Genomic DNA, 23,690 nt, shown 5'->3' with positions numbered 1-23,690 from the left:
TATGATCCTCATAGTGATTTGGCACATGTTTTACGCCGGATGCCCTTCCTGACTCAACCCTGGTCGCCTCTTACGACACAGGGATAACTCGGGTTTAAACAACATGGAGTGTAATTTTATCTCTTCACGTCGAGTGGAGCCCGAATAAGATTTGTTCCTCTTCTTCCTCTGTTCGTGTTTTTCCTTCTTCTGTCGAACGAGTCGAGAGTGACAAACGTGGAGCGGTGTGAATCCTTCCTGAAGGAAGTGTGAATCCTTCCTGAAGGAAGTATGAGTTGTTGATTTAAGAGGAATGTTCTTTTTCAGGGAACGAAACATGAATGAGATTCCTGGTGTGGAAGATGTCGTTGTGATCGAGTCTCCCCAAGTGGACCAATCACCACAAACGATCATAAAGAATCCTCCATTTTGGAAACGTCTGAGGTAAATAATTATCTTTTCCTTTTCTTCACTTTGTTTAAACTTGTTCTTGGATGTAATTTACCTCAACAAATGTACAACAAATTGACTTTTCAATCTTTTTCTACCAAGGAATAAGAGCGGCAGACGAGGGAAGAGAGGGACTGGTTGTGGTGATGTTCAACGAGATGTGTAAGTAAGAGAAAACATCCATTGGGAATGTGGTGACATGAAACGGACTAATAATACACAGGTGTGTGCAACGTTCCACCAAAGGACATGAAGCTACAGGACCATGTACCAGCACTGGGGGTGTTAGTGGACATGAAAGATCCATCGTGTCTCTTGATCAGAGTTGGCGAGTTATCGCCGGGACCTTGATCAAATTACAAATTCCTTCCAGTCAACAAAAGAATTGGTCAACCAGTTCGTGAAAGACTTGTACCACAACCACTCCCACAGGCCAACCTTTTAAAGAGGTACAGGTTATTCGAATAGTCAAAGAAGAAAAGGATGTTTAAGGTTTTCAGAATGTCGATCGATGAGAAGTACATATGGCAAGTGTCTGGAGGTACCTGATGTGAGAAGGGAAGCTGTACACGGAGTTACACTTCAACCAGACATGGATCGAAATGTTACTCATCGTTCACAAATATTTGATCCACATCAGAGCATGGCAACAACTTCTTTGTACAATATTATATCAGAATAATACCATCAATAATGACAACCAAGACAAGGAACCTTGAGGAGGCCATTTATCCCATCATCCCTGCAATTGATGAACACCACATGAATTAAATTAATCAGTTTATTATTCCACGAGTGAAGTTCAAAGTAGGGTTCAGCAAGTGGTTCACTCTGTTTACAGAGTCGGTTTCCGGTGGAGGATTGACTTCATTATCCCCAACCTTTTTAGAAAAAAACAAAAAAAAACAAACGAGGGGATGTCGTGATTGGCTCCGTCCGTGTGTCTGTCCAACACACTATCTCCTCTTAAACAGTTCGGCAGAAATTCAACAAACTTGGTTGATATGATCATCACATGGTACGAAGGTACAAGAGCAGTTCATATTTGGACATGACCCCTGAGGTGGGGTCAAATGCTGAAAAATGCAATTATGGGAACTTTTTATATTGTATCTTTGTGAATGTAATCAACATTGAGGGGACACATGTAATATGTAATCAACATTGGGGGGACACATGTGATATGTAATCAACATTGGGGGGGACACATGTAAAATGTAATCAACTTTGGGGGACATGTAATATGTAATCAACATTGGTGGGACACATGTAATATGTAATCAACATTGGGGGACATGTAATATGTAATCAACTCTGGGGGACATGTAATATGTAATCAACATTGGTGGGACACATGTAAAATGTAATCAACTTTGGGGGACATGTAATATGTAATCAACATTGGTGGGACACATGTAATATGTAATCAACATTGGGGGACACTTGTAATATGTAATCAACTTTGGGGGACACTTGTAATATGTAATCAACTTTGGGGGGACACATGTAATATGTAATCAACATTGGGGGACACTTGTAATATGTAATCAACATTGGGGGACACTTGTAATATGTAATCAACATTGGGGGACACATGTAATATGTAATCAACATTGGGGGACACTTGTAATATGTAATCAACATTGGGGACACATGTAATATGTAATCAACATTGGGGACACTTGTAATATGTAATCAACATTGGGGACACATGTAATATGTAATCAACATTGGGGGACACTTGTAATATGTAATCAACATTGGGGACACATGTAATATGTAATCAACATTGGGGACACTTGTAATATGTAATCAACATTGGGGGACACTTGTAATATGTAATCAACATTGGGGGACACTTGTAATATGTAATCAACATTGGGGACACTTGTAATATGTAATCAACATTGGGGGACACATGTAATATGTAATCAACATTGGGGGACACTTGTAATATGTAATCAACATTGTGGGACACTTGTAATATGGAATCAACTTTGGGGGGACACATGTAATATGTAATCAACATTGGTGGGACACATGTAATATGTAATCAACATTGGGGGACACTTGTAATATGTAATCAACTTTGGGGGACACTTGTAATATGTAATCAACTTTGGGGGGACACATGTAATATGTAATCAACATTGGGGGACACTTGTAATATGTAATCAACTTTGGGGGACACTTGTAATATGTAATCAACTTTGGGGGGACACATGTAATATGTAATCAACATTGGGGGACACTTGTAATATGTAATCAACATTGGGGGACACTTGTAATATGTAATCAACATTGGGGGACACATGTAATATGTAATCAACATTGGGGGACACTTGTAATATGTAATCAACATTGGGGACACTTGTAATATGTAATCAACATTGGGGACACATGTAATATGTAATCAACATTGGGGGACACTTGTAATATGTAATCAACTTTGGGGGGACACTTGTAATATGTAATCAACATTGGGGACACTTGTAATATGTAATCAACATTGGGGACACATGTAATATGTAATCAACATTGGGGGACACTTGTAATATGTAATCAACATTGGGGACACATGTAATATGTAATCAACATTGGGGACACTTGTAATATGTAATCAACATTGGGGGACACTTGTAATATGTAATCAACATTGGGGGACACTTGTAATATGTAATCAACATTGGGGACACTTGTAATATGTAATCAACATTGGGGGACACATGTAATATGTAATCAACATTGGGGGACACTTGTAATATGTAATCAACATTGTGGGACACTTGTAATATGTAATCAACTTTGGGGGGACACATGTAATATGTAATCAACATTGGGGGACACTTGTAAGATGTAATCAACATTGGGGGACACATGTAATATGTAATCAACATTGTGGGACACTTGTAAGATGTAATCAACTTTGGGGGGACACATGTAATATGTAATCAACATTGGGGGGACACGTGTAATATGTAATCAACATTGGGGGACACATGTAATGTGTAATCAACATTGGGGGACACTTGTAAGATGTAATCAACTTTGGGGGGACACGTGTAATATGTAATCAACATTGGGGGGACACGTGTAATATGTAATCAACATTGGGGGACACGTGTAATATGTAATCAACATTGGGGGACACATGTAATATGTAATCAACATTGTGGGACACTTGTAAGATGTAATCAACTTTGGGGGGACACATGTAATATGTAATCAACATTGGGGGGACACGTGTAATATGTAATCAACATTGGGGGACACATGTAATGTGTAATCAACATTGGGGGACACTTGTAAGATGTAATCAACTTTGGGGGGACACGTGTAATATGTAATCAACATTGGGGGGACACGTGTAATATGTAATCAACATTGGGGGACACATGTAATGTGTAATCAACATTGGGGGACACATGAAATATGTAATCAACATTGGGGGACACATGAAATATGCAATCAACATTAGGGGGACACATGTAATCTGTAACATTGGGGGGACACATGTAATCTGTAACATTAGGGGGACACATGTAATCTGTAACATTGGGGGGACACGTAATATGAAACATTGGGGGGACACATGTAATATGTTATCAACATTGGAGGGTCACATGTAATATGTCATCAATATGGTGGGGCGGGGGGACACATGTGATATTAAATTATTTATTGCTAGCCCCAGGGAGTGGGGATCACATGGAAAATGTATTTAAGATTGGAATCTCTTTTTCAGGGAAGTAAAGATGAATGAGACTCCTGGTTTGGAAGTTGTCGTTCTGAACGGGTCTCCCCAAGTGGACCAGTCATCACCACAAACGATGACAAAGAATCGTTCCTTTTGGAAACGTCTGAAGTAAATAATTATCTTTTCCTCTTCTTCACTTTGTTTAAACGTGTTTGGGATATATCTACTTCAACAAATGTACAACAAATTGACTTTTCCATATTTTTCCACCAAGGAATAAGTGCCGCAGCCGAAAGAAGAAGGGGAAGGATTGTGACGAGGGTGAACATGACGTGTAAGTAAGAGAAAATATCCTTCAGAATGTTACATGAAACGTACTAGTAATACAAATGGTATTCCTTTTAGGAAACTGAAGCTAACCCTATTGTATCTCTGTTCATTCTCCATCTGCTGAGAAGTCAGGTAACATCACCTTGGTCAGCCAACATTTCTCGTTCCATACATTGGTAGCAAAAATCACTTCCACGACGCTGTGTTTGAAGCCTTGGTTTGAACCTGCACTTAAAATGAATGAAAGTTATCATTTTGAATGATTCACACTCAGATTTTAACATCACCGTTTTGCACATCATAAAGTTGTTCAAATTTTATTTTATAAGAAGTCGATTATTTGTCACACCGGATACCACCGGGTGGTGCGAAACAATGTACATTTACATTGAGAGAATTTGGGTCTTCCCCCCACCCTGAACCTCCTTCCCCAGATATGCCACTTTGGCAACATGCAAAATTTATTTGTGTTCTTTTTTTTGTCCCCCTTTTCGTAGCATATTTACAGTCAACGTACATATTTAAATTTTATAGCTTGGATGATAACAGTCCCAGTACTGATCCCTGGGGTACCCCCATTACTTGCATCCTTCCAGGCAGACATCCTCCCATTCACATCCATTCTTGAGTTTCTTTCGCTCTCCCAGTTAGTTCATTTAAACTTCTGAAAGTGTAGATCCACCACATCCACTGCATTTCCCTCATCCCCCCCAATCATCAACTTTCAAAGTCAGCATGCATTTATTATTTTTTTCCTAACCAGTATGTAACTGTCAGCACGAAACTTCTGTGAAGGAGAGAGTTCTGATTCTGGCGTGAGACCATCATCTCTTGGATTCACCCGCACATTGCGTCAACACTGGCAAGCTTGCACATCTTCTGTTGTGCCAGATTTGGCTGCTAGCTGCTGTTCATACTCATTAAAGCACTCCCATTTTAACTCAAACAAAAGTTTTCAGTGATTACACAGTTGCCACTGCAGTGTTCAGATCTCGTTTGGGATCCCGTAACTTTTGACTCGTACCATTCATCCTATCTAGAATCTCATTCCAAAAGACTGAATGTTTACACTTTTCCAGCTTACACATGCTTCATATTATTCATATGAAGCTTCATATTAGCCACTTCATAGCTTCATATTAGCCACTTGCCTCGCAACATATTGTTACGGTTGTTGAAATTCGCATTACACCATAAAGAGTCCTCAGGTGAGATATATCGGTAAGTTCATGTGTCGTTAGCCCAAACCCGTTGTATAGAGGGAATTTGTGTGATTCATCCGGGCTGCGACGCTTTGAGTTAGCCATTTTTCTTTCTCTATTGTTATTTTCGACCATGAAGCCGCCAACAACTCAAACACCACCCCAAAAACCAAATCGCCACCATTAACAATGCCCCCGAGCAACTCCACCAAACCGCCACTACCTTCACCTCCACAACCCAACCCCGCAAGCATCGCCTCACCCGCCATTCTCTAACGACGCTCAACAACGGCCCCAAACAACTCCACCACCTTCGCCTTTCTCCTTCACAACCAGCAACCGCACCACCTGTGAACACTGAACGTTGGGCTGTCTCGGGCCCGTTCGGTGATTGTCGCCAAACGCACCAAGCCGCGAGCGCGAATGGCGGCCTTTCCGAGGGAGAAATTTGGATCAAAAAGTCTTCACGCCCCCTTTTCCTCCGTCCAATGGGCAAGCGACGGGCCTTATGGCCCCGCCTCCAAGCGCGATGAACGTGGATTCTTTACGAGAGGAATTCAGATCAAAAAGGCTTCACGCCCCCTTTTTGCCCGTCCAATGGCTGACAGAGGGTGGCGTGGCCCCGCCTCCAATCGCGTTTTGATCCTGATATTTGCATATAGGCTCCTCCAGCAGCCTATAAAGACGCGAGGGCAAGGCGACTCGCGCGGTTGAGTTGAGTAGAGTTCAGTTCAGTGCGGGTCGAGTGGAGTTCGTGCGGTTCAGTTGCAGCCGGCTGGTCGAGTTCAAGTTCGAGTCAAGTGAAGACGGCGGCCGGAAACGAGTTTGCGGTGTGGGGTCGCTCGTCTTGTCGCGGGGTGCAAGCCAGCCAGCCATTCCCCTCTCCCTGAGCATCAGCAATTTCCCCCCCCCCCTCATCCGTGCTGAGATAGTGCCGGGGGGGCCCCGTTCCTCCCCAACCCTAAACGTGGTGCCAACAAAACTGCTTGCGCGGAGCACGCGGGAGAGGGCTCGCCGACCACGCCAGGGGCACGGAGTCGGGGCGCAGCTGCGCAAACATTGCGGCTTGCCCGCCATCGCGTCACGGGGACCCGGGTAAGACCTTATCGGTCTCGTGGACCTGGCCGCTCCTCCAAGATGCTGCTGTGGCACCGTGTTCAACAAGTAGAACTGCCTAAGTGTCTGTGCCTGTACATTGCCTTATTCAGTGTTAACTCTTTCCTTGCATTTCTTCTGCTGTACATACGTGCATATAAATTATCTGCCTTGCTTACAATTGCATGACTGCCCTGACGTGTGTGTGTGTGTAAATAAAGTGCTTACTTGTTGAACTGTTTCCCGCTTTGCTTCGTCTCCTTCCTTTTATTGAATCTCCATCTTGCATCACGTAAGGGATTGATAGTGGGTTTAAAACGCCTGGTAATTAATCGGAACCGTCAAGGCCGACGATAACTCCGCTCTGTTATCCCTGTAATATGGAACGAACCGCTTAAGCGGTTCGTGTCCGGAGTCAGCCTGTGGCGTGGTCCCATCCCTCGGCAGATTACCCGCGCGGGTACTTAGGTATATCGACATTCGGCGATTCACCCTATTTCGTGCGGGTCGACTGCGGACTGGGTGGTGGTGGGGTAAAACCCCCACTGTGACTGGTTTCTGGCGGTAGTCCCAGGAGGGTCACGACTGAATTGTCCCTCCGGTGGGCGACATGTCGCGATTCGAGTTATGTGGCCGATCGCACGCCGGCGGGTGTGAATTCGCAACAGTATGTTGGACATTTCATCCGGGTTGTTCGCAATTTTGGCCAGCACATTCCTAATTTGAGGATTGCCCTGTATGAGTGCTTTCGTGGTGACAGCTCTGCATGACTAGCATGTTGCAGTGACTCTTTTGGCAATGCAGACATGACTGTCAGCTTATTTATGCGAATCCATTGGTATTTCATCATGACGTGCGGATACAGTGAAGAATCTCATTTTTCCTCAAAGTCAAAGAAACCCACAGCAGCTGGACAGCAGTCAGCAGCTCCCTTTCCACCCAGGTTTAGTTAGTGCCTTGCACAGGGTATCTATATCACCAGGTTGTTTTCTGGTGCCACCTTGGCTTGGAGGCCATTTGTACCTTCTGCTCATAGCTGAAACATTGTCATCTGACTTGCCACAGCAATTTTTGAATTTGATCTTGTGTGTGTTTAGGAATTCCACGAAGCCATTGAAAATGTCTTTTTCAGGCTTCTTTTGCAATCTTCCATTTTTCAGTGCCATTTCAGAAGACAAGAGAAGCCTTGTGCCAATCTGTACCGCTGCTCATACTGTACGCTTCTGCAATAAAATAGAGAAAAAGTTACTGAAATATAGGTTACAGAAGTGAGAGTCGTGAAGAGAGGGACAATGCAAGGCATCAGACTTTATTTGAGTAATATCCACAATCATCGTAAATGCAAGTAGTTGGAACATAATTTAGATTGAGGGTGTGGGGCGGTGCGTTCATGAGCCACAGTTTTGTGGAGGCCTTTTTGGCTACTGCCCGGTCTGTGTGGCCGAAATGCTGCCCTGGACAGCAGATAGGATGCCGGTTTCATGTCCATTTGAAGGGAGACACACATTGACGAATTGCTTTTTGTGTAAATCACCAGAATGACAGTTTAGAGATGGGCTGGGCTTCAATCCGAGGCTCGGTGGCCTCGAGGTGCATGTGAGAGCTTGGGACACCAAGCAGAAATAGAAAAGTGTGGTTTAAAAAAACAACTTTTTGGTGATCGTCACACCCTCTTCACCACGTGGTGTTTATTGGCTTCATTGTGAACTGTGTTTGAAGATACTTAGTAGGGGAGCAGTCAAGTTGTGTTATTTTCTGTCTGAACGTAGCAAACACATAAAGAACCGAGGCAGTCTGATTCTCACCGACCCGAATTTATTGTTAGTTTGATATTGTTTTGTTTGTGACATTGTTTCAGCCACAGCTTTACAAAATCTCTGTTTTTTCTGCAGGGAAGTTCACCATCAAATGTCAAATGCTTTTGAAGAGGAAAATATTGAGCCTCAAACACCAGAACGATTGTTTGAGGAGGAAAATGTTGAGCCTCGAGTGATCAATGGATCATTTGATGAAAAGATCGTGGAACCTAAAAGGACAAAAGAATCTTTCAAGGAAGAGTTTCTCACTGGTGAGTTTTGAGAATTAATGTTTTCACAAGATAAATTATCTTGGTTCGAAGTATTTTGCTTGTCGGTAGAGCAACCTGAAAGTGGTGGTGTGATGGTATTTGGGCAGAAATTTTACATGTTTGGGTGGAAATTTTGAAAATGCAAAACTTAAATGGTTACGGGTGCCAGCAATAACCCACCTTCTGTTATTCGAAAGATATCATGGTGATTAACATCCCACCAGTAATCAATGCCAATCATTTCATCTTGAGCTGTTGCTGCAGATTATGTGAAGCAACCTTTTCTGAACACAATTTCTCTTTGGGTTTTGGTTCGTGGGACAATTTTGTTTCTGCAACAATCTGTTGAGGGATCTTCATAACCCCTTCTGCTTATAATACACCACAAATCTCACCATGACAAACACTTACAGCACACAAAACCAATAAATATATCCTACACACGGACAGAACACATAACAAGCACGTTTTGCCAGCCTGGGTCATTGATCAAAGATCCTCGAGTCATTTGTCATTTCTGATTTTGAACCAACCACGGGAAGTAAGCTGACGCGTTATTTTTGGAGTGGGTCCTTGTTTTTTAAGAAGGGCGAATGTCTGATACGCCACTTCCCCTTGCTTTCCATGGCAGTTAACATACCCCACTTGTACATTGTTTCGAATATTCATCGTCATTATTTTTCCATTGACAGAAACCTGTTATTGTCTCTTTATTAGTCCCCTTCCAGTTTCACCAGAGGTATCTGTACGTTTGCTCTCTGTCTGTCCGTCCATGCATCCCACCTCTGGTTTTTCAGCCTTTTTTCCCCATGCCCTCTAACATGTTCAACTTAAACTTAGTGCATGGCATTATTCTGAGAAGTTACAGAACAAGTTCGAGTTTCATGGCGTTTCGTTTTGTTTATCAAACATAAACTGCAATTAGATGACCATGACAGCCATTGCGACTTCGCCAAAAATAATATATCCCACAGAGATGAAGGGGAGGGAGAGATGCCAGTCCCTCTGTACATTGTTGGGGAAAAACATCTCTGAAATGAAGATGATTCCTGCACAAGGGATTACTTCAACATTTGTGAAGAAAAGAAAGTGAAGCATGATGCAAACAGCAACAAACACCGTGCTTTTTTCAAATTTTCAAACAATCAAAATTGAGCATTGTATGCAGATCATGTATTATTATTATTATTATTATTTTTTGAAAGCAAGGTTCGTGGAAGTGCAAGGCTTAACTGACAGTGGTCGAACAGGGCATCAATTGGGCAAATCATTCAAGGGAATGAATGAAGAGGAAAAGGACAGGGGAGCGGAGGAAATGCTGAAACGAACCAAGTAATACGGTTGGGTTAAGGCCCTGTCACACCTTGACGATTTAGCCAGCGTATGCCAACGTATGAAAAATTTGTCTAAAACGCTGGCACACGTCGAATACGTATGGGTAAGTTTTGTATTCGTTAAGAGCACGCTGGCATACGTCGTAGTACGCTGGCATACGTCGTAGTATGCCAAGCTGTTAGACAAATTTTCCATGCTTGAAATTTTTTGACGTATGCCAGCGTATGACTCGCACGTTCCGCATAACGCTGGCCATAAGTTGTAGGCACGTTATGCGATCGTTGACACACGTCGACACACGTTACTTGTAAGTTACTCATAAGGCGAAACACGTCGAGGTAATGTTTGGCATACCCGAAACTTATTTCTAACCTATGAGTAACGTGTTGTAGGCACGTTACGCGATCGTTGACACATGTCGACACACGTTACTTGTAAGTTACTCATAAGTCGAAACACGTCGAGGTAATGGTTAGCGTCAGCGTTCCAGACTCCCTGGTTTGTTTGTTTTTTTTTCTTTTTTTTTCAGTATGATGGTGATGTTGATTCTTCAATTTCTAGTGCGGTTATAATATAATATAATTAATAGGCTGCCGCTCAACGATTTAAATCATAACCGCACTAGAAATCGAAGTGTCAACATCACCGTCATACCGAAGAAAAAAAACCAAAAAAAAAAAAAACCGGGGAGTCTGGAACACTGATGCTAACCATTACCTCGACATGTTTCAACTTATGCGTAACTTACAAGTAACGTGTGTCGACGTGTGTCAACGATCGCATAACGTGCCTACAACTTATGGCCAGCGTATGCGGAACGTGTGTCATACGCCGAGTATGTCGAAAATTTTTCAACATGCTGAAAATTTGTCGACGTACTCGGCGTACTACGACGTATGCCAGCGTGCTTCAGCGTGCTATTAACATATACAAAACTTACCCAGAACGTATTCGACGTGTGCCAGCGTATTCAGCAAAATTTTCATACGTCGGCATACGCTGGCTAAAACGTCAAGGTGTGACAGCGGCTTGACACTTCGATGTCGAGTGCGGTTATGTTTTGAATCGTCGAGCCGCAGACAGCCTATTAATAGCCTACGCCACGTGATCGTCGGCGATACGCTGCCGCGCGCTATGCATAAGTTAGACTATCGTTGGGCATAGGTTGTGAACGCCGACAACACGCTCAGCATTCGTTGATATAAGTTATCCATATGTTATCGAAACGTTCTGTGTACGTGACTAATATGTTATGCATACATCCAACTCATTATGAATACATCCAAAACTGGAAAAAAACATCAATCATTCAGCGTGCGCCAGCGTTTTACATACATTTTGATACCTTTCCATACGCTGGCTAAAACGTCAAGGTGTGACAGGGCCCTTAGGAAGGGCGAATGTAAATAACAAAGATTATGGTCAGGAGGAAGGATGACATGAGATGATGTTGCACTACTTGCCTGAAGCCTCGGAGGGAAGAGTAGGAAAGAACTGCCTCCGGAACGTGATTGCATACATGGGAAAAGCAAGGAACAAAAGAGTTGAGGGGAGCAATGAAGCTGGATTTTAGGAAGTTTAATCAGGAGACTGGAAAAACGTGTGAATCCTGGAGTTCCTGGGGAGGGTCGAAGGATTGAACGAGCAGATGGAGCAATTTTGTAGAAGAGACGAAAAAAACAGACCACAGACCTGCGTGCGATGTGAAACCAACAAACCCCGTGCTTCGGCCTCATCACAGGAAATACCAATAATTTTGAGCTTTATATTCCACAGAACCAAAGAGAGACATGTGATGTCATGGCACCAGCTAATAAGGGAGAGAGCAATCTCCATCAAGCAACAGACAAAGGCCTTGTAAACTGAGTAGGTCTGAATTTCCTCAGAAACACTTGGATTGATGGAGGATGCCCAGTCTGCGGTTGGCTTTGGAGGCCAGCTTTGCAACCTGGTTGACCCAGGAAAGGTGATGGTTGATAGCGAGGGTTAGACGCTCCAGAGACTGAACCCTTTCCGATGGCAAACCATGGTAATGGATGTAAGTGGGTTCGCTTGATCATTCCGGATTGACAGTGTGAGACATTTTCCAAAACTGAAGGCCAGCATCTCATCATCTAATTTAATTTAATTAGTTTAATTCTTAAGATCTAGTTTAATTTAAAAGACCATCATCTCATCAATTCCAGATTGGTTGAGTGGTGTACCTGCACCCTCTTATTATTATTATTGGTGGGTCATGGTCCTGCCCCGTACATATCTCACCTTTTTATCATATGAATGTTTATTAATGTTCCCAAATTTCTCCCTTTGTTCTTTCAGATGCGAAAGTGAAAGCGTTTCTTGACTCTCACAGACATGTGCTGTTTGAGTACTTTCACTGTCATCATAGTATGCTCTGTGGATACGTGCAGGAGAAAGTGCCCATTGAGGTATTGAAAAGCTGGCTTGCTGCAAAGAAAGGTGAGCACCAAAGGCAGACTGTGAAGCTGAGGTCAGGAGGCTTGGGAGAGAGTGCGCAATGATCACATCTCTCCACCGGACAAACTTTTGTTTTCATATTTAATCTAATCTCGAATGTAACAGCTTTTGTTTTCTTCTAATCTTTCCTCATTATTCAAGCCTGTTCTAGAATCATTTTGATTGTTCATGCTCGCAGTTGCTTTGTCTGGCTGACATGATGGCCTTGAAGTGCACACACTTGCCTCGAAGTTGTCTGGCCTGACTTTGAATCCTGACCCACCTATACACTCTCATCCCTGTGTTTCATCAATGTGTCTTCTGTTCCTTGGATGGACATTAAACGGGCGTCCTGTCTTCAGGCATTAGTCAGTGGACGTTAAATATCCCATGCTGTCCTTCACGAAGAGTAGGCGACCTATCGTGGTGGTATTCTGTCCTTTGATATTTTTGTGTCACAATATCTGTTTCATGGTGATTTCGCCTGTTCTTTCCAGGATCTTCTCTCAGTCAAAGTAAAGAGGAGAGTGCTGACCATGAGGAGTGTGAGTCGAATGAGGAGGACAAGCCTGTTATGGTAAGCAAGACATTGGATTACCTTTATACTGTGCAGTAATGACCCGGTTTGCGTCGAGGAAGTGTTCCTGAAAAGTGTGACGATTATTGAAACGACGTAAATCCAGGCAATTTTTCTCATAAGAATTAATAGAATAAGCGAGGGCTTCATTCTGAACATCACCACTTCAAGTGTTATATTTCACTTTTTACTGATGATTTTACCATTTTTGATGAACAACAGTTATAATGAAGTACAGGACAGTACTTGTTTCGGTAATTTTGTGATCTCCCGATTTGGTACTTTCGTGATGTATTCTGGCATCTTTATCAGTCTTGTAAGTTCTGAAAATGTTTGAGAATAAAAGGTGTGACTTTTTGAAGCAACATAAGTGTGAGTTGAGGTGACCCAAGTTAAATAGTGGCACAAATGAGGTGACTACGTAAATCGTGGTATAACATTATTTATTTATGATCTTGATTATTTCCTCCTTTTTAGTTCCAATGACATTTATTGGAGTAGTTGATGTGAGATAAGCAGGATTGTCTTGCGGTATGCATGTCCCCTATGAGCTATGTAGCCTGGATTGAATCTCCATCTGTTGAGCCAGCTATAAACTGTCATCCTGGTGTTTGACAGGGAGGGTGAATCATCGATGTGTGTGCCGTCCCTCGGATGGACGTTGGACTGGGCGTCCCATTGCCGGCATGAGTCGGTGGACGTTAAAGATCCCATGGTGTCCTTCGTGAAGAGTTGGCGAGCGATCGCTGGCACCATGAACAAATTTCAAATTCTTGCCCTGACTTCCTGAGCCGGAGTGGTGACTTGACCAGCATTGTGGCCTCGTAACCGCTTCGGCACCACTGACTCTCTGCCTCGAGTATGGTACATGAATATGATAATGATTATTGAATGAATGTGAAATAATAATTTGAACACTGCGTCATTATTTCTCTTATATTCCATAAGCGCTGTTGTCAAGCTGTGTTTGTGCCTGTTTTCAGATTGGGAACTGGGAGATTATCTCCAAAATTGGAGAAGGAGGTTGTGGAATCGTCTACAAGGCAAAGAACGTCAACTCGGAAGAAGAGGTACAACATTGTGGTATACTTCCTGTGTCTTCCTTTCACCTTCTAGGAGCTGGAACAGCTCATGAGAGATCGAAACAGAACACAGGGGAAAACACAGCCAACAGTTTTGAGGGGTGTGACGGAGGGACAAACGGAAGAAGAATGAGAGCAAAGGAATGGGGAGATTCTCCGACATCTGAATTTGTCTCCCTAATTTCTGTTTCAATGAAAGATGCTTTTTCTTTCGACTTGTCAGCCCCACGTCATTCCTGGAGAAGATTTACATCATAGATGTGATTACAATGGACATTGAACATGTAATTTGTGACATGCTGTCTGTCTGTCAGAAATCTCAGTGAAAATAATGGGGAAAACCCCTTGAAGCAACTTCCTCCTTCTTGTTATTGTTGTGCCTCCACTGACGAAGTTGCCGGAGGCATTGTTTTTGGGTTGTCCGTCCGTCTTTGCTCGTTTTCTCTGCAACCGCTTCTCCGATTGACGCAAAATTTTCACAACATGTGCGACTAATCATCTAGAATGTTTTAATGATAATTATGATGTCATAGGTCATGTGTGGTGGCAGCCATGTTGTTTAAAAAGGAAAAACTTGAGACCTCTGTTTCTCCGAAACTGCTCCGTGGACAAAAAGTGGAATGTAGCACATGTCAAGTACTCCACATGGGAAATATGTGATATTTTGATGATGTCATCGGTGGCGTTGTTATGACATCATAATTGCATGCTCAAACACTTCACCCGATCTGTCAGTAATTGGCGTGAAACTTCACAATTATGATCAAATAGTCATGCGGAATATATGTTTTCAGTTTCAACCTGATTGGATGCTTGGTCTGGCAGCAAGACTTATTTAATGTTTTAAATCTGGGTTCAGGGATTTAAATCAAACTTGATCCTTGTACGTTTCATGATGTAATGATGTGGGCAGAGGTACAGTATATCTGGCGACCTTGAAAAGTGCCGTTATAGGTTTTTCTTCTTCTTTCAATTCCTGACACTCAACCAGATTAACCTGTGGTGTGTCCATTTAATCGTCCACCTATTCTCCTTTTGATCCTCCATCGATGTAAAGTTGTTCCTTTCTGTCATTTACCTCTTCTTTCGACTTCTGTATGAATGGATATAAGCATTTTATATCACAATACACCGATATCATATACTTTACTCGCTTTCCCACATTGTAATCAATATCTTCTCATGTGACCTCTTGTCATCTCTTTCAGGTTGCTGTGAAGGAAGCGATTTATGTGAAAGGTGTCAAAGAAGTAAGTTTCTGTGAACATGGAGATAATGGTGTTTTAACTGCTGACCCAATACAGTTTAATTTACCACTGAACTGTCCTGGTAGATCTTTTATCTGTGATGGATATTTCATGCTTATTGGCCCTTGAGGCTCTCTGTGTGAGTTAAAATCTTGTGGTTAGAGCAATGAGGGGTAAGTTAACCTCCGTACATCTTCTTGAATGAATTTGTTCAATTTTCTTTTTCTCTTTTCCCTTTTAAAAATTTTTTTGAAGCTCCAGAAAGAAGCTGAGATGATGAAGCCACTTGATCATAAAAACATTCGTAAGTACAGATTTCACTCAAATTTATCGCAGTTGGAACGAAACAAGTTACAAATTGCTTCTGTGGCATGAATTTCTTTCTTATCAGTCAACGATTTCACTTTTCTTAAACTCAAACAAAACCAAAGCTCAAGTTTGCAAAAACACCCTTTTTTCATCCGTCTCTTCATCCTTTGTCACAAAATGCTGGTTCCGCTTCAGCACCTTCCTGAGCAAGGGTTATACTTGGTTGGTTTACCATTGCCTTCCCAGCAGTAGTTGGAGCAGGGATCTGTAATTTGGCCAGGGTGCTGGCGATAGCTCGGAAAATGTAGGGTCTTTAATGCCCACCATCTAATTCTGGAAGATGGAATTCCAGTTTAACATCCGTCCAAGGGATGGCACACACATTGAATCACCCTGCCTGGGAAACACCAGGATGACAGTTTAAAGCTGGACCGAGTTTCCAACCCAGGCGAGACAGCTTTGAGGCGAGTCTGCGTACATCTGAGGCTCTAGGCCATCCTGTCAGCCCCCTTTTGGATTGCATATTCTTCAATAGAAATGTCGCTTTCACTCGAAATCAAATCATGCGTCAGAGTGGCGACATGTAGTCGTCTTATCACAATAATTCTCATCAGTTTGCTTTAACCGAAGTCTACTCTACACTAATTGGGATTCATTCATTCACTGCCCATGTAACGAACACCCATACTTATTTTATTGATTTTCTGATGAGTGGTGGGTGTTGCCCAAATATTTACAGACATGATCATGAATGGTGAAAGGACCATATTGATCCTCTCCTGTTGACTACTTCTCATTTGAAGGGTTACACGAAATTTGCATGTTCATGTTGTTTTCAGGTGTTTGACTTTGGTGAGTTTCTTCCATCATCTTAACTTGTGCTCGACTCTCTTGTTTCCCCACAGTGAAGTTGATTGACGTCCATGAAAGTGCGGCGTTTAACAGAATGTTCCTCATTCTGGAGTATGTGAATGGAGGTGAGGTTTCTGACTCATCTTGATGAAAATCTACTGTTTTTGTCCATCAAGTCCACTTTTATTTGAGCAGCTCAATAATTTAGGAATTAATAAATATGAATTATGATGTCTGAATTGTTGAGACATTTTATATTCAGTCTCAGACTCATGCTTGACCATGTATATTTATTGCAGGAACAAAAAAAGCAGAAAAGATGGCATTAACATCTTGAGTTTCATGTTGTCATGTTCACAGTCTGAGACCCGAGTAAGCAGTACGTTGCATTGAGCTCAGCCATGAATGTTGATCCAAATAGGAAAGTAAATAGATATGTTTTGAAGTCAAGACTTGTTGCTCTGATAAATGGAACATCTCTTTGGAAGTTGTTCGGTCTCTTGATTTTATGGGCCTCACCATCAGCCACGATGTGGATCATATGTCAAAGCTGTCTTCCAAACTGAGCTGCGGACTCCATAATTCCAAATAATTCCTTAAACTCCTCGTTTTGAAGGTGTTTCTGTATCGTTCAATGGAGATGTATTGAGAGGTTTATATTCCACAGAATCCAGGAGATCTGTTTTTGATTCTGCAACCTCTCACGTAGGTGATGAGATGGCACCACAAAAAGCTGATCTGGATTCTGTGGAAACAACAGCTCAATATTATCAGCATATCACGTGATGAGGCTGAAACAAATCGACAGTTCCTCTCATATGGCAGATGGGTTGACTCCTTTCATTTATGCGGCCTGTCAAAGGAACACAGGGTCTTGGAAGAGTGAGAGTAACACCGTATTCACAGTGGGACCAGAGTTGGACACAAACAAGGGAATGACTGAACTGGAAGAGAAAAAAGCAGAGGACAGGATGTTGTTCTTCACACGTGGAGCAACATGTCTAACGCTCCATATTGGCTGCTTTTCAGTCGAGCTCCCCCTTCCCCCTCACCCCTCTGACCATCTCCTGTTCCTGCTTTGCAGACAAGTTCTTCCAGTAGCCCCCTCCTGGTCAAACTCAATGTCTACACTTTCCACACATTTCCACTCTTTTGTTCCTCTTTTCTCCCATTTGTGCAACTGCCCTCCAGAAACGATTCAATCACATTCTCCCCTCCAAGACTTCAAGCATGCGGTGCACCACCATTTCATGTCATCCTCGACGACTTTCCTCAATAATTTTTCTATTCTCTTGTTTTTCCATGACCTTCGATTTTGTAAACAAATTTTATCCTTATCATTTTGTGTTTATTTAACAATAACACATCCAAATTTCCCAAAAGAAAACAACTTTTCCTCTTGTCGTGTTTTCTGAGAAATGAAAAATCTCATCGTCTTGCCCTTGTTTGTTTCTGTTGGATGTGTGCAGCTTCACTCCATAGCCAACTTGCTGTGTGGGGAAAACTTGAAGAAAGCCAGGCGTGGCATATCATGGAGCAAGTGAGCTGAAAGAGCTTTTAACATTAGTCTGATGTTTGTGACGTGTTTTGAAATATGACTTGAACAAATATAATTGAACTCAAAATAGTAAAATCTTAACAATTACAATCTGCTTCATGTTTTAATATGTTTTCTCCTCCTTCCAGCTGGCTTCTGCTTTTGCATATCTGCACAGTTTGAACATCGTGCATCGGGATATAAAGGTAACCATCTACACCAGCATTATCTGTGATGCTTTCTGTGTGACACTGCAATAAAAACCATTTTTTATGCAGCACAGAAAGGAGGGAATGGGGGGTGGGGGGGGGTGAGGGAATGGGGGGTGGGGGGGGGTGAGGCAATGGGGGGTGGGGGTGAGGGAATGGCGGGTGGAGGGGGGTGAGGGAAGAGGGTTAGTGGAGGTGACAGAAAATAACAAAATTCACATTGTTGGTAATGATCAACAAAGGTGGTGGTGGATGGGGGTGTGGTGCCAGTTACACACACCAATCCATTTTGCGCTCGTTGCACAATAAATGAAACCTACAACATAACTCGAAAGGAAGACAACAAAATTTAATATCCATTCGAGCTCAGTTGCAGTCTGTGAAAAACAGAACCACCCATTGGTGGAATGCGTTTAATTTTGATATCTATATTCACGTCGACATTGTGAAGATGTTGTTGTGCATTTTCTCCTTGAAGGCTGCCCGTTTCTCTGATACTGATTGCCATGTTACTTAATCCTAATATATGGCACTTCTCTCCTCGTGCACTCAAAATTTCCCTCCTGACGTCAAATAACCTCGTTCTACAATCTCAAACTCGTCTTACAGAATATACTTGCATGCACCCTGTTATGGTCACCTGTCCATAAATGCTGTTGTTCCTCAACCCTCTCCACCATATCTGGGATATTACCCAATGAGAGGTCCAGCACTCCACTCCGAAGAATGGGATTATCGACAAACTGGATTAAAAAGCAATCCTGGACGAGATGGAGAAATTCCTCTCCATTCTGCTCTTTCCCTGTTCTTGGACCCAATCTATCCCTGGCAAATTAATATCATCCACAATAAGTTCTCTTCCCTTCTCACAAGCCTTTCTCATTTCTTAACAAACCTTTCTATATTACTCTTCCATCATACAAGGAGCCTGACATACATTCTTATCTGGACAGTTCAAGGGACACGATACCATGCACAGTGTTCAACTCCAGGTTTTTTTCAAATTTGGGATTTACCTCCATTTTTTCCAGCAGCTCTTACATCACCATATCTAACATGTTACTTTATTTCTTTGTGCCTGTTGTATGCGTCCATAATGACGCCCTTAAAAATAGTAAGTTTTCTCCTTGGAATGATTTAAGCCTGGTGTTGGCTTAGTGGTTCGAGTGGTGGCTTGGGATCCCAGGGTCCTGAGTTCAAGCCCCGTTGGCTGCTGAATTAACACCAGGGGGTTGACTCAGCCTGTCATCCTTCCGAGGTCGGTGAAATGAGTACCAGTGTACTGGTCCCAGTGTATGCCCCGGTAAGAATAGGTGTACCATATCCCTGTGTGTCGTAAGAGGCGACCAGGGTTGGCGTCAGGAAGGGCATCCGGCCATAAAACATTGCCTCAAGAAAAAGCCCTACCCCTGCACAGCAGGGAAAAATGGCTGTAAAATGGTCTCCTTGGAATGATTTCCAATTTTGTTTGATTGCCAGGCAGGCAGATAGAGTAAAAATATTTCCTCACTCCTCTCTGTGCATGTGTTACTTGGGACAAATTGAGAGCCAAAATACTGGAGAACGGCAGACTGACTTGTATTCATATTCATGTTCCGATTGATGTTCAAAATATAGCACTTGATTTACATCGGCTGTTCCTCTATCATAAACTAATGATGATAAACGGATAAGATGGACGGACAGACAGACAGACATGAAGCAATTGCTTAATCCCGCGTTTCACTTTGTGTGCGTGGGGTAACTACTCTTCCATCCCGAGTCTCAATCCACACAGAACCCTCTACATTCATTCCCTCCTCCACATTATATAAACTCCGAAACTCCTGACATTGTTGCTGGACTTTTATTTTTATTTATTTATTTTAAAAAACTTTTCTCTTTGTAGAATTTTTTTTTTCCTGCCTGCCTTTCACATTCAGATTTCTATCTTTCTTTTCACACATTTTAATTTTTTGTGAAATCACACAAATTTGTATCTTTATCAAAAACGCTTTGATGTTTTATTAACATATTGAATTCTGTTTATTCTCCAGCCTGGAAATGTGCTTTACAACAAGGGGATTGTGAAGGTCATCGACTTTGGCTTTTCTCAATCTTTCATTCACGGTGAAAAGGTTCGGGGCTGCTTTGGCACACCTGGCTATATGGCGCCAGAAATCTCAAAGAATGACTTCGAAGGTCCCCCAACCGATGTGTGGGCGCTTGGTATCCTGTACACGACATTATTCATTGGACTTGAATTTGATGGACGTAATATCGTTGAAGTGAGTATTGTTTATAATGGTGTCATGATCATGAATGTGGTGGGAAGGGGATGCTGATGCTGAGGGTGTGTTGAGTGTCGAGTGAAGGGAGTGTTCAGGCTTTGGTTTGGGATGGTTGTGTTGAGGGTGCATTGAGTTGAAGGATATGTTTTGTTGGAATATATCTGATGGTTTGATGCTGGGATGTTGTTGGTTGGCTTGGTCAACATTTGCCATGGATGGATGTACAGGTCACGGCAATGCTTTTGATGTTCAGATCTGTTATTGACGAGTGGACGTTCCGCTGGATATTCCTGTTTGGGGGCATGATCTCTTTTCTTCCACACTGTGGAATGAAACAAATGATTGGTTCATCCTTCACTTGTATTCTTCTTTATAATTAATGTTTATTGTTGATTTTCTTTTCTTTTTATGTTCAGTTTCAACACAATGCTCTGAAAATTAGGAAAATATTTCAGTGACGTTTCATTTTGTGTGCTAAAGATTTGATCTTTCACAAATCTATTTAACTAGTCGTAGGCGTCCACCACGACCTTTGACCATGCTGTGGAACATCAGCCGAGGCCCTTGTGTGAATGAGATGAAAACAGAATTTACTGAAAGTTCCAGTCAATACAAAGTTCAGGATAATATTTTCATTCTCATGATCTTCGATTTCGACCAGAGTTCCACACCAGCAGCGATCGTACCACACTGCTGATACACTGTGTGTGATGAGATTCGAGATGGTGTAAGCCTCTTTTTCTCGAGCTTGAGCTGAGAAAAGCTGTCAAACAAATACAGCACAAGTTTGTGTTTCTTCCTGGTAAATTGTTTCCTGGGAATTCTTGGAAAATTTAAGGAAATTATTTCGGAATTCTGGCCTTTCCAGGTTTTCTTTGTTCTGGCCTCAAACTTTGGCTTCAAACCAAACTTTGGCTTTTGAGTTGAGAGCGTTTGTTTATCAGCTTAGAATTTTTAATTTCATATCATGACGTGTTTTACACTAAATGATGACTTCATATCATGTGTTTTACACCATAACTTATTCGATGATTCACATGTATTTTATTTGTTTGCAGTCAAGTCATGGTTGTTGCATCAGTGAGTGCTTGTTTGGAATTTGTTAATGACCTCCGCCACCGAAGGTGGAAGGAGGTTATGTTTTCACCCTGTTTGTCTGTTTGTTTGTTTGTCGGTTATCTTAAAAAAACTTGTGGAAGGATTCAGATTAAATTTGTTGGACAGGTTAGGTTTGTAGCGAGGACGAATTGATTCGATTTTGGTGAAGATCCGGACATGGCTACTGGAAATTTAAAAGTGATTCTTTACCATTGAGAGATGGGGCAAAAACAGATATATTGCATGACATCTCAAAAAGTTAGATACGGATTCCGACGAAACTTGGTGGACAGGTTGGGTGTATGACAAAGACGAAGATTCGATTTTGGTAAAGATACCACTCCGGATCCGGATATGAATTTTTTTTTCATTTTGAAAGTGATTCATCGTTATTGAGGGAGGGGGTTAAAAACGATATATAGCATGATATTTCAAAAAAATATTGGGCCTGAAATGTTCCACTGGATCAGGCATTGTGTGGCGGAGGTACGCGCTCTTCTGAGTACCCTTGTATTCATATAAATGTAATTGTTGGATTGTGAAGATGGTTGAGGTTTCTGTCACAAATACATTTGTTTTGATTATCTGCAGATGTCACCTGACAAGAGTGACTTCAACGTAGTGTACAGCCCACCACCCTTTGCGAGTGAGGCATTGGTTTCCCTTCTGACTGGGATGCTTCAGAAGGATCCTCTGAAACGACTCACGATGCAGGTGAGGGTTTGATTATGTTTTCAACTATTTCATTTCCATGAACAAAAATGTTCACACATGCTGTGGTTGCTGACCTCCTGTTATTGTGGATGAAAATGCTCTTACTCACAAGTGGAGGAGTTTCCTGATCTTGTTTGTATTTGATTCCAACATATCCATTGTTTTGCAGGAGATTGTGAACCACCCATGGTTCGAAGAAAATCGCCAGATGTTATATTGAAGGTAAGCAGCTCTCCTTTTGCAGTTATTATTTTTAATATCTACTGTTCTTATATAGTTCCTCCGTAACATGGAGCCTCATGGGAGAACAAGGTGATAGAAAACATGAACTGATAATCGGGCAGCTGGGTAACTATTGGACAAAATGTACATGAATTTCTGTTTCCGGGTCTGAGTGCGTTACACTTGGATCATGGAGTGCCTCTTTACAGTTTATCAAAGCTATGTTTTTGGACCATATCCGTTGTGTCTCTCCATTATCTTTTTGTCTCTGTGTTATTTGTGTTTTTGTCCAATTTTTCTGTGTTTAACCTTATCTTGTTGTGGCGATTTGTCGAGTTTGTACCTCTGTGAATGTCTGGCCTATTCAACCAGGAAAACGATGGGGGATGGTCCGAGATGGTGGTGAACCGCAGTCTTGAAGACTTGGAATGAAACATGAGATTGAAAAAAATGCAGAAGTTGGTTCCACAGACGGCAAAAAGAGGAGAAAAAAAAATCAGAGGTGAGCAGTGATTCTGCATTTTGAGAGTTTGAACAGAATAGAGTTGTGGTGGACCCCATGCACCCTGCAGATAACATGGGGAGGGGGGAGGAGATCAGAAAGGAGGGTGGTCGAAGACAGGTCTTGGTTTCCATGGCCCCAAGCTGACAGAGTGAGGAAAGTATGACTCTCGGCATTCCCGATCGTCCAAATGACCATGTCGCTGTGATTCAATCACGAGTTATAGCTGAGAATGAAACCTTGTAAATATCACTGAAAATTTACTTTTTGTAAACTCAGCTGTTTATGATGAAGATGCAGGATTAAAGGAGAGAGAACAATTCCTAAAATATAAGAGATTAGTTACTCTCTTTTTCGGTGTGTTCGTCGACACTTTTTCTCCTGGAAGGAAGGCACTCGACTTGTACTTAGAATGGACGTATCGACGTTTTCAGGCATTGAATTGCAAAAATGATTTT

General features: G+C 42.1%; 1 protein-coding gene across 1 annotated transcript in view; it reads left to right on the top strand.

Annotated features, from left to right (window-relative positions):
- Positions 1–316: 316 nt before the first annotated feature.
- Positions 317–23,690, top strand: part of LOC147006624 (5'-AMP-activated serine/threonine-protein kinase catalytic subunit alpha-like) — a 35,569-nt gene continuing 12,195 nt past the window's right edge. Inside the window, exons 1-16 of the mRNA XM_085868326.1 lie at positions 317–423; positions 7,914–8,021; positions 8,646–8,821; positions 12,476–12,616; positions 13,111–13,190; positions 14,174–14,373; positions 14,496–14,556; positions 15,481–15,522; positions 15,775–15,823; positions 16,734–16,805; positions 18,150–18,220; positions 18,367–18,423; positions 20,463–20,693; positions 22,386–22,508; positions 22,678–22,730; positions 23,103–23,232. Of these exons, the coding sequence (XP_085724452.1) occupies positions 317–423; positions 7,914–8,021; positions 8,646–8,821; positions 12,476–12,616; positions 13,111–13,190; positions 14,174–14,373; positions 14,496–14,556; positions 15,481–15,522; positions 15,775–15,823; positions 16,734–16,805; positions 18,150–18,220; positions 18,367–18,423; positions 20,463–20,693; positions 22,386–22,508; positions 22,678–22,728 (1,569 nt within the window). The 3' untranslated portion in view covers positions 22,729–22,730; positions 23,103–23,232. The remainder of the gene's footprint in view (positions 424–7,913; positions 8,022–8,645; positions 8,822–12,475; positions 12,617–13,110; positions 13,191–14,173; positions 14,374–14,495; positions 14,557–15,480; positions 15,523–15,774; positions 15,824–16,733; positions 16,806–18,149; positions 18,221–18,366; positions 18,424–20,462; positions 20,694–22,385; positions 22,509–22,677; positions 22,731–23,102; positions 23,233–23,690) is intronic.

Source organism: Eptatretus burgeri, unplaced genomic scaffold (assembly GCF_056783735.1).
Source record: "Eptatretus burgeri isolate ZD-2024b unplaced genomic scaffold, Ebu_testis_v1 Ebu_testis_scaffold_3159, whole genome shotgun sequence".
Taxonomy (NCBI): Eukaryota; Metazoa; Chordata; class Myxini; order Myxiniformes; family Myxinidae; genus Eptatretus; species Eptatretus burgeri.
The sequence above is the reverse complement of the archived record's forward strand: the minus strand, read 5'-3'. Positions and strand labels throughout refer to the sequence as shown.